We start from the raw sequence: 11,249 nt of genomic DNA, 5'->3' as shown, positions 1-11,249 counted from the left end.
AAGTCTCCATATGGAGGTCTTTCACCATCCTATAAAAGATTTTTTTTTTTTTCATGTGAAAAGTAGCACTTTTTTTTTTTTTTTTTTATGTGGTTTTTTTTTTTTTTTTTTTTTTTTTTGGCTTGGGGACATTCAGCCAATGACGTCTGTGTAATGTCCAAATTATGATGGGTGCTGTGCAGAGAGGAAATGCGGGGAGGGGGAGGTCTTTTGTTTTCCTTTTTGTTTTGTTCTTTGATTTGGCCTTTTGAGGAAGAATCTTATGAAGTTCAGGTTGGCTTTGATGTCGCCACGTAAGAATGGCCTTGCATCTCTGATCCTCTGCCACCTTCTAAGTGCAGTGCTTACAGGCACGCGCCTTCACGTCTTTCAGAGGACTCTCGTCTCAGAGGAGGTAACATGAGAACAGATACCTGAATGGAGGAGTGAGTGATGCCCGTGTGTCTCAGGAAAGAGCCCCTAGGCAGGGCAGACAGAGGCCCTGGGCTGGCCACAGACCATGGGGTAGGGGTTGCAGTCTCCTGCGGGCCCTGGACCACCACAGTTGAGGAAAGAGAGAGGCTCTCTGTGGCTGTGGGCTGGCGAAAAGAAGAGCAGTGTTGGGAGGCCCAGTGTCTGGGACAGCAGACCAGACTGGAGCAGGGGCTTCTGGGCGCCGACAGTGACACTCTGACAGAGCTGAGGTCACACCTGGCTGCCTGGGGACCAGCTCGGCTTCACAGACATGTTTGGTCTGGCTCTCGGAGTGTTTTAAAGAAAAGGAAACGTGGGTGCTGATATTTAAAACTTAGGATTTGTGCAAGCCAGGCATGGCAGTACATGTCTGTAAGCCCAAGCCGAGCATGAAGTCAGCCTGGGGAGAGGTAGGTAGCAAGACCTTTTCCCCCAAAAAGAAGTTCTTTGAAAACTCCACCTCTCTTGAAACCCCAAGGCCAGGGTGAAACTTTTCCACCCTCTGGATATGAGAGGCTGAGAGGAGGAGAGAGCTTTTCCTCAGAGTTCGGACACATGGACTTAATTAGCCAGGTTTACCTCCCCCAAAGCACCAGGAGTACAGTTACCCATCCTCTGACCAGAGCCCATGGCGGGAAACGGGGGTGGACAGTGTGGGAAAAGTTGCCCATCCCTTGAGCTGGACAGAGAGCGGGATGATGAGGAAATAAGGCTGCCTGAGGCAGAAGAGAGGAAATGCATGCTGGGAAGACAGGGCATCCTATAACTGCTGCTGATGTAATGCCATCCTTGAGACTATATATAGCACAGGTCACTCTGGGGCTTGGGTAGAGGGAGTTGCTGCTTTTTAAGCCCTCCCACCCATTGCTCAGTCAGCGGGGGAGGGGGGGAGGGCCCTTTGAGACATCCTTGGCTTTCCCCAGCTTACCCATTCCACATCCAAGGCCCTAGCAGGTGTGACTATTTGGCCTTCTGGTAAGAACTCAGGGCTGGAGCCACACAGGGACACGGGGCATGGGTCAACCTACGGTTTCCAGGCCGCCTCCCGGGACCTTCAGGTGCTCCCTAGTTGGCCTCAGCATCATGTGTTTGGCAGAAAGCTGCAGACCCAGCCACACACCAGAGCTTGGGAACTAGTACCTTGCAAAGCAGACTTCCACCAGCAGGGGTCCCATGGGTCCCACGGGTGACTGGAGTTCCCAGCACCGGAACTCCTCCTCCTCCGTTCCAGTGAGCCTGGGATGGGATGAGTGGGCAGCCTGTGATGAGGAAGGGGAAGGGGTCCTTTGGGACCACACAGTGCCCAGGTCACACAGAAAGACCTCTGCACCGGCCTGCGTCTCCTCCTCTCGGCCTCCTTGTTTTGTCAAGCCCTGGGCTGGGGGCACTGAGGTCCCATGAATCCCAACAGGGTTATCCTGTCTGCTCCTCGCTCTTCCTCCCCTTACACCTAGCCTTTCTAAAGAGAAGCCAAGAAGGAAGTTGCCACCAAGCAATCCCCAGCCCCCTGGGATGGCTCCTATAAGGTCTCAAGCCCTCTTCCAGATGTGCGGGCAAGCTTGTCAGAATTGCTCAAAGCAGTTCTCAGAGCCAGCTCTTTCCCAAGCCCTGCTGACCCCTCATCCGTCCATTACCCGAAGGACTGCGCTGAAGGAGGGGGAGGGAGGGTCCTGGGGTTCCCCCAACAGCCCCCACTCCTATTCTGCGTAGTCTCATCTTGGGGAGCCCAAGGCTTTCACTCTCTCTCTCTCTCCTGACCACGGAAACCCTGCCAGGTGCTGGGGGACAAGTAGGGAGGGAGCGGTTGTTTTTCCTTTTTACTGTGTATACCCCTATAGACAAATCACTGCTGTCCCCTGCGGCCTCTCTCTCAGCCTTGCACTTGAAGGTTCGTGATCCTTTCATGCAGGAGAACAAGCGCGGAGTCTCCTGTAACCTGATCAGTGTTGCGCCTATGGCTCATCTGAAACATTTATTATTTCTTCCTCTTCCTTTCCTCTTCTCCTCCTCCTCCTCCTTTTTTTTTTTTTTTTTTTTTTTTTTTTTTTTGAGAAAAGAGGGGTGGGGTTCGTCATGTTTTGTGCTATCCAGACTGGACCCAAACCCAGAAGCATATGCCACCACTCCTAGTTTAGATTGGGATGAGCCTGAGGGCTTTGCTTGATACGTGGTCATTCTGCCATCCGACCCATGTCCGCGCCCGGTTTGTCTTTGGTTTGGTTATTTTTCCTTTTTACTATGTATACCCCTATAGACAAGCACTAACTAGTTTTAAAATATCTGCTATTTTAATCCTTTCTACTTCCCCTGTTTGGAAATCAGTGCCTCTCAGACCTGAGCGTGGCCTGCATGTGTGTGGGGTCAGAGGACAACTTGTGGCCTTTGGATCTCTCCGTTACGTGGGTTTCGGTGATTTGGCTCAGGCTGTTGGGTTTTGTGACAAGTGTTTCTACCTACCCAGCGACTTCCCTGGTCCTCCTAGAATATTTGTCCTTCTTTTCGTTCCCATGTTTCATATGTGCATAATGCATGGCATTGCTTGTGTGGGGTCTGTGTGGGCACTCCCGTGCGTCCATGTAGAGGCCCACCGTGGACACTGGGAACCACCCTCATCACCTGTCCATGGAGGAAGATCTCTAACGCAGGGCTTGCTAGCCAGATGGCTGTAAGGATCCTTTGTCTCTGCCCTCTGAGGCTGAATCAACAAACAGGGAGGCCACCACACCTACCATTTATGGAATTCTCAAAGAGCAGACTCTGGGACTGAGGGCGTATGCCAAAAGCCCCGGGTTTCTTCCTCAAGGGGGGGAATAAAAAGCAGATTATGACCTAAGAGTTTCAGAAAGGACATAATTTCGTCATTCCTAAATGACTCTGTGTGTGTGTGTGTGTTGGATGCCTGTGCACATGCAGCCTTAAAGGTGCTGTTGGGTGCATTCCTTGTTTGCACTCCACTTTATTTATTGAGGCAGGGTCTCTCAGTTGAGCCCAAAGCTCACGGATCAGCTAGCCTGGGTGCTGCAGGGTTTTCTGCATCTGGAGTGCTGGGTGATCACCATACCCACCCATCGTTCCGTGGTTGTTAGGATCCAAACTCTGGTCTTCCTAGCTGCATGGCGCCCGAGCCGTCTCTCCAGCCTCATTCTGCACGTTTTTAGGATGACGTGCTCGAGTCTGTTCTCTCCTTCAACCGTGTGGGACCAGTGACTTGAAGTCAGGCCATCAAGCTTGGTGGCAAGGGCCTTTACCCACTAAGCCATCTTTCCAACCCTGTTTTGTTTGTTAAATAATGGGTTTGGGTTTTTCAAGACAGTATTTCCCTATGTCCTAGCTGCCCTGGAACTGACTCTATAGACCAGGCTGGCTTTGAACTTAGAGATCTCTGTGCCTCTGCCTCCTGAACGCTGGGGTTAAAGGTGGCATGCCTGACAATAATGGTTTTCCCGAGAACTCTCTTGTATTGACTTTTACAAGACCTTTGCTTTGGCATTTTTCATTTAAAGCATGGTGTCGTTGGCTGCGTCTCTGAATTGCCTTTACCCTGCTGGGCTCTCCTTTCCCTCTGCCTCTTACCTTTCACTCTCTGGCAGAAGCAAAACCAAACAACAGACCGTGCTTCTTGTTTGGAATCCCTGCTTAACTTTCTGAGTCTTCTTGAAATTGGTGCTTTGAGCCCCGGTCTTCTCGTATCTAAAATGATGGTGTAGGAGGGTTAGGATGTCATTTGCACGATGACGGCACCTATGTGCAAAAATAATAAAATGGACCAACATTGTATTGCCAGCATTGTATTCACTTGCTTATGTGTATGTAGCCAGGACCTTCCATGACATTTACAACATCCTCCGCACCCACCGTGCTCCTCAGCCACAGCGCTCACCAGCTTCCTGTGGTATCTGCTGGGCTGACCTTTGATGGTTTCCCAGCAGAGTTGCTAGCAGGTTGTCAGGGTGAGACCTGAGATGTTGCAGGTCAGCTGGGAGAGGCCATGTGAGCATTGGTGTTCCAGGCTGGGCGGCTCCGGTAGCTTTTTGGAGCAGGACAGGCAGCAGGTCTGACTGAGCTCGTCCTTTCCCCGGTGCTTGATTCCTGTTGTCCTGCTGGAAGTGAGGAGGTGTGCCTCATCAATGTCTCTGTGCTCCCAACACTTTTTTTTTTTTAAGATTTATTTATTATGGGCTGGAGAGATGGCTCAGCAGTTAAGAGCACTGACTGTTCTTCTGAAGGTCCTGAGTTCAAATCCCAGCAACCACATGATGGCTCACAACCATCCATAATGACTTCTGATGCCCTGTACTGGTGTGTCTGAAGACAGCTACGGTGTACTTACATATAAATCTTTAAAAAAACAAAAAAGATTTATTTATTATGCTGGGCGTGGTGGCATATGCCTTTAATCCCAGCACTTGGGAGGCAGAGGCAGGCGGATTTCTGAGTTCGAGGACAGCCAGGGCTACACAGAGAAACCATGTCTTGAAAAACCAAAAAAAAAAAAAAAAGATACATGTAAGTACACTGTAGCTGTCTTCAGACACACCAGAAGAGGGCATCAGATCTCATTATGGATGGTTGTGAGCTATCATGTGGTTGCTGGGACCTCACTCAGGACCTTTGGAAGAACAGTCATTGCTCTTACCCACTGAGCCATCTTGCAGCCCCCGCAACACTTGCATGCATTATTGCTGATGGTCTGTCCTAAGCCCCGAGCCTCCATGATTGCGCAGCAGAAGCCTTGGCCTCTGATGCTGCCCAGATGCCCCTCTAGAAACCGTGTTCTGGAGCCCGCAGCTACATGCATGCACATGTACATGTGTGCTGCTCAGACTTACGAGGAAGCCCTCGATCAGTAGTGACCAGGCCTCAATTGTCATGAACACCAGCCTGGTCTCTGTGTGTTCCAGCACACTCAGAGGCTTGCACACACACAGCACAACCGTACACGAGGGAAACTCCGTCCACTCCGAGTGTCTCAGAGGGACAGCAGAGGCCTGCTTAGGCAAGCCAAAATTGGCCAGACAAAGGGAAGCTCCTTGTTTTGTTTTGGGGTTTGGGATGGAACCCAGACCCCATGCCTACTAGGCAAGTACTCTACCGCCGAGCCACACCGTCAGCCCTAAGCCACATCTTAAAAATGGAATATTTATTTTAAAGGGACAGAATGTTTTAGCCAAATTAAAAGCTGGTGGTTGAGCGTACATCCCTTAATTAAGTTGCCAGCTTCTGGGTGCGGCAGCTTATTCATCTGCCACTAGAGGGCGCACGGACACACCTAACAGGGTTTCCTGGCACCTCTTTTGCTAGTCCCTGCCTTTTCCTGGAGCTACTGCAAGCCTGATGCTGGGCTGTTAATGCCACCACCTGTGTCAGAGTCTGACAAGGACAAGAGCCCACAGGAAGGCTGTGACTGGGGACATTCATGGTCAACCCCGTTCCTGGTGCTGGGCACATACCCTGTGCCACCCACATCACCCCCAGGACCATCCTTAAAGGGACCAGAGATACAAAAATAATAATAAATAATAATAATAATAATAATAATAATAATAATAATAATGTCAAGGACTGTGTCCTCCATGCTGTTCTTTTCTCATTAGGGCCTGTCACATGACAGGCAAGGACTGTAGGATGGGGCCAAGTGGCCTTCACTTCTCTCTTCTGCCCACGGTGATCATAATTTCAGTCTGGCCTCTGAGAAGACTTACCCACAGCCCTCAGGCTGTGTGAAGACCTGGTGGGCTCTGTGCATCTCTCTGGTTGCTCTGTAGTTAACTTGTATGTAAGCTAGGTCCCCGTTCATCTTACTCTGTGTACAGGTTCTCAAACACCAAGCGTTGGGCGATCCGCCGTGCCAGGGTTTCTTTTTTTTAAGATTTATTTATTTATTTTTATTTATATGAGTATCCTGTAGCTGTCTTCAAACACACCAGAAGAGGGCGTTGGATCCCGTTGCAGATAGTTGTGAGGTACCATGTCATTGCTGGGAATTGAACTCAGGACCTCCGGAAGAGTGGTCAGTGCTCTTAACCACTGAGCCATCTCTCTAGCCCCAGAATTTCAATATACATGAAATCCTCACATATATTTCGTGTAATCTGTCTGAGTCTCCAGAGCTGCGGAGGCAGTGCCTCACGGAGCAGGAGTGCCTCTTTCCCTCTGCCAGTCCTAATTAAAGCCTCCGATCACATGGGACTGTCCCCTTCCACTCTGTGCATGACTGTTAGCTGTAGCCCACCAAAGTGGTCCTGGGCAAGTTAAGCTCCACCACATCCACAGCGTACCCTGTGCCCTGTGCTGTCCTAGCATGTGTCTCTTGGCATTCCTGTACTCAACTGAAAGCATTGTCGGTGTTTCCACAAGCGAGACTTGAGGTACTAAAGGGGCTCACCAGGTTCCCCCAGGGTAGGAGTGAGGTTGGGTCACCCAGTCCAGCTGGCATCCCCGACCCCTGAGCAGCTCTGTCTCAAGCATTCAAGGTAAACCACGCATGGCCAGGACCCAGAGAGAGGCCATGAGGCTCGGGAAGTATCAGACCTGCAGCGCGCACACACGGGCTGCAGCGCACACACAGGCCTGCAGCGCGCACACACAGGCTGCAGCACATACATGGGCCTGCAGCACACACACAGGCCTGCAGCACACACGGGCCTGCAGCACACACATGGGCCTGCAGCACACACATGGGCCTGCAGCGCACACACACAGGCCTGCAGCGCGCACACGGGTCTACAGCACACACACGGGCCTGCAGCACACACACGGGCTGCAGCACATACACGGGCCTACAGCACACACACGGGCTGCAGCACACACACGGGCCTGCAGCGCACACACGGCCTGCAGCACGCACACACGGGCCTGCAGCGCACACACAGCTGCAGCTCATACACAGGCCTGCAGCACTCACACACAGGCTGCAGCTCATACACAGGCCTGCAGCGCGCACACACGGGCCTGCAGCACACACGGGCCTGCAGCACACACATGGGCCTGCAGCACACACATGGGCCTGCAGCGCACACACACGGGTCTGCAACACACACACGGGCCTGCAGCACACACACGGGCTACAGCACACACACGGGCTGCAGCACACACACGGGCCTGCAGCACACACACGGGCCTGCAGCACACACACAGGCCTGCAGCACGCACACACGGGCCTGCAGCGCACACACAGGCTGCAGCTCATACACAGGCCTGCAGCACTCACACACAGGCTGCAGCTCATACACAGGCCTGCAGCGCGCACACACGGGCCTGCAGCGCACACACAGGCCTGCAGCACACACACACGGGCTGCAGCACACACATGGGCCTGCAGCGCACACACGGGCCTGCAGCACACACACGGGCTGCTTTCATCCTGTCAGTCCAGCCAAGCCACTGGACCAGTGAGTCAGTCCTGTGGTCCAGGGAGGAGGAGGATGCTGGGAGCTTGCGGTAGAAGAAGCTCTTAATGGACGGGCCTCCTCCAAGCCCCGCACCAAGCAAAGACCCCACTTCCTTTGGCACTTGCTGTGACCTTGGCCTTCTCAACAGAGACTTAGGGAAGACGCATGAGAGACAGTCAACCCCAAGCGATTGACACTGTGATTCCCTCACCCAGGTGTCAGCTGTGCCTACCGTGCTGGCCATCAAGAACGGGGACGTGGTGGACAAGTTTGTGGGGATCAAGGACGAGGACCAGCTCGAAGTCTTCCTGAAGAAGCTGATTGGCTGACATGCAGGGGCGAGACCTGACTGCCCTTGCCTGCCGGAAGCCTGTTTTGGGGAGGAGCCTAGTTAGTAGAACCCCCAGCCCTCAGCTGTCATCCTTCCTGCCCCGCCCCTCTGTTTTGTCCTCGTGGGTCTTGCCTGTGACAGCAGACCACCAAACCTAGGAGCTACCAGCACTTGAGAGCCAGCCCTCAGTGAGGGTGGCCAGGAGAGGGCCAGTGCTGCCGCTGCTGGTGTGTGGGGCATCTTGTGTACTTCCTACGGTGTGCACCTACTGTGTGCTTCTTCCAGGGCCAGCCTGTAGCCTGACTGCACAGGCGGTCACCCTGGTCCCCATCTCCGTGGCCCTCTGATCTGAAGCCCCAGCCCCCATGCATTTGTCTTTAGCACATCTCCTCTCCTGCCTCTGCTTGAAAAGGAAACCAGCAGGCGAACAAGTGAGAGTAATATATACTTCTCTCATTTTTTTGTAGGTCTCTAATAAAGAACTTTATGTGGCCCTTCTACCTCTTGCTGTGAAGAACAGAGCCCACCCCATACCCTAAATCTGTCCCTTCTATTCCTTGTCCCCTCACTGAGTTAGCTGGGCCTTGGTTCTGGTTCTCCGAGCAGGAGGAGGAGCTGTGAATAAGTCAGACCAATAAAATCAGGTTTGCACTGCCACTGGCTGCTGTTCTGAGCACTGAGCGCTTGGGATGGACGGGTATTCCCGGGCCCACCACTGTCCCCAGTTCCTCTTGGGTTCTCCACCCGTCTTGTGACTTGTGTTCTTCTTGTTCATCACGGCTCTTGGCCTGGGCGTGTCATCACAGACATCCCCTCTAAGGCCCAGGGGTGGTTGTGCTGTTTCCCAAAATGCAGGCAAGGGCTCAAGGAGTGCAGGCTGGGCTCTGGCAAAGTGGTTGTCTCAGAGACCTAGATTCCCTCCGCCTTTTGGGACCTCCTTCCTGAACTGGTGGCTGGGTGGCACTTCTTCCCATGTATGCCCACAGGAAGGTTTCGTCTCTGGGACCGGACTCTCCACCCATCCTGTTCCCTCTCCAGCTCCCTTGGCTACAAAGAGTGCCAGACTGCCCAACCAAGAAAGCCCAGCCTGTCGCCCTCCCAGGGGTAAGGGGACACTGTCCCGTGATGCTTGTTTTCAGCAAGTCCCCAGTACTCGATGGCAGAGGGTTCTCATACCCCCTGAACTGAGTTTGCAGTATCCTTTGGTGTGTGCAGCCCTCGCAATGACATATATTTTTCCATTGTCACTCTCTCAGAGAGGGGCATCTACCTGAGGACAAACAAAAAGGCTTGGTGAAACAGAATGGGGCAGAGGATGGAGGTCCAAAAGCCCTCAGGTCTGGGGGAAAGCTGGCCTAGTGACTGTTCTGCTGAGACCACAAACAAGGTGAATGATTGACAGCCTTTGGTCAGAGCCCCTCCTGGATACCAGGCATGGTCAGTGTCTTCATTCGAAGTAGCCTCCAAGAAGTACTTTAGGGTCAGAGGTTACAGAGCATGGCCAAGGCCATGAGGCTCACCCCAGGGGCCAGGCATTTGTCTTCTGTGCCCTCCTGTTGTTTTTGTTGCTGTTGGGTTTTTTTGTTGTTGTTGTTTTTTTGTTTGGTTTTTTTTTTTTTGGTTTGGTTTGGTTTTTGGTTTTTTAAGACAGGGTTTCTCTGTATAGCCCTGGCTGTCCTGGAACTCACTCTGTAGACCAGGCTGGCCTCGAACTCAGAAATCCGCCTGCCTCTGCCTCCCAAGTGCTGGGATTAAAGGCGCCTCCTGTTGTTTTGAGACAGTCTCGTGTTCACCCAGCTAGCCTTGAGCTTGCTAAGGATGACCTTGAATTCCTGATTGCCCCTCCTCCCCCCCTGGAGTTTTAGGGTTACAGGCATGTACCACCAACCCTAGTTGTATGCCATGCTGGGAATTGAACCCAGGTCTTCATTCATGATAAGCAAGGATTCTACCAACGGAGCTATATCCCTAGCCCCCATTACTATATAAACTGTGTAGCTTTCATGTCACAAGTCAAGGAGGAGTGTGGGCCTGTTTTACAGAAGACTGACCCAGCTGAGTTGAGTAACTTCTGATACTCCATAAAGGAAGGGGGTGTGGCCAAAACTCAGAATCTGCCCTGCTGTACCCCACTGCCACCCCTTAAAAGGTCCCGTTCACCAAGCACTTTAACATACATTACCTCATTTGATTCCAGTCTGATGAGGCAAGGATCATTTCCGTATATAAGCAAAGGATCCAGTTCAGAGAAATGGACCTGCCCAAGGTCACACACATCTCAAAACTGACTGGCTGATGATACAAACCCAGGTGGGAGTATGACTCCTAGAGAGATTTGGAGAGCCTGGCCGAGGGCAGGAACCAGGTTCCTCCTCCTTAAAAGGTGCTTCCACGGGCAAGGTGAGCCCAGGACGAGAGACGCAGCTGTCGGCAGCCTTTGCCAGTGATTATCCATGAGTCACCGGCTGTGAGCACAGAATGCACTAGGTGAGCTACCTAACTCTGGGTGATGACCTCACCAGAGATGTGACAGTCCCACAGTGGCCTCAGATCCCCCATGGGGCTTCAGGGTTATGGATCTAGGGTGGGCAACCCAGCTGCAGTGTGGAGAAAGACAAGTCACTTTTCACTTTGCTTATTGACTTGATGAGATAAAGAGTCTTATCTCATAGCCCAAACTAGCCTAGAACTCAAGATGGTCCCCCTGCCTCACCTGAGTGCTAGAATTAGAAGTGTACACCACCCCACCGTGCTTGATGTTACTAAAGGCCTTTTATCACCAAGTGGGAAGCCTGAGAGAGACAAAGGACCACACACCCTAAGCCATGGGCTGGCTGCCTGCCTGCCTGTGGTGTCCTGCTGAGGCTGCCTCCCCCAGGGGGGCGGAAGCAGAGATGGAAGCTCCTTAACCTACTTCCCTCAACTAGACCCTGCAGGCAAGCAAAAGCCTTTCTAGTCACAGGAGATTGAGCACAGAGGGGGCTGTGGGGAATGCTGAGATTGCATTCAGCAGGGAAGGCCAGCCACCAGGAGCCTTGGCATTTAGCAGAGGCATTTGGGGTGACATTCGGGAG

The 11,249-nt window shown here is 52.5% G+C and overlaps 1 protein-coding gene across 2 annotated transcripts in view; it reads left to right on the top strand.

Moving 5' to 3' along the window:
- Txn2 (thioredoxin 2) overlaps positions 1-8,832 on the top strand; it is a 14,874-nt gene extending 6,042 nt beyond the window's left edge. The window contains exons 4-5 of one of the 2 annotated variants that reach the window (XR_003845450.1): positions 8,060-8,234; positions 8,643-8,832. Coding sequence is in view for 1 of the 2 variants with exons in the window: in XM_021217085.2 (XP_021072744.1) it covers positions 8,060-8,173 (114 nt within the window). In the remaining variant the exon portion in view is untranslated. Of the gene's footprint in view, positions 1-8,059 lie in introns of both variants that reach the window. The other variant, XM_021217085.2, reaches the window with a different exon arrangement.
- The last annotated feature ends 2,417 nt before the right edge of the window (positions 8,833-11,249 follow it).

Source organism: Mus pahari, chromosome 17, assembly GCF_900095145.1.
Source record: "Mus pahari chromosome 17, PAHARI_EIJ_v1.1, whole genome shotgun sequence".
Classification (NCBI taxonomy): domain Eukaryota; kingdom Metazoa; phylum Chordata; class Mammalia; order Rodentia; family Muridae; genus Mus; species Mus pahari.
Note: the sequence above shows the minus strand (reverse complement) of the source record. Positions and strands in the feature narration are given on the sequence as shown.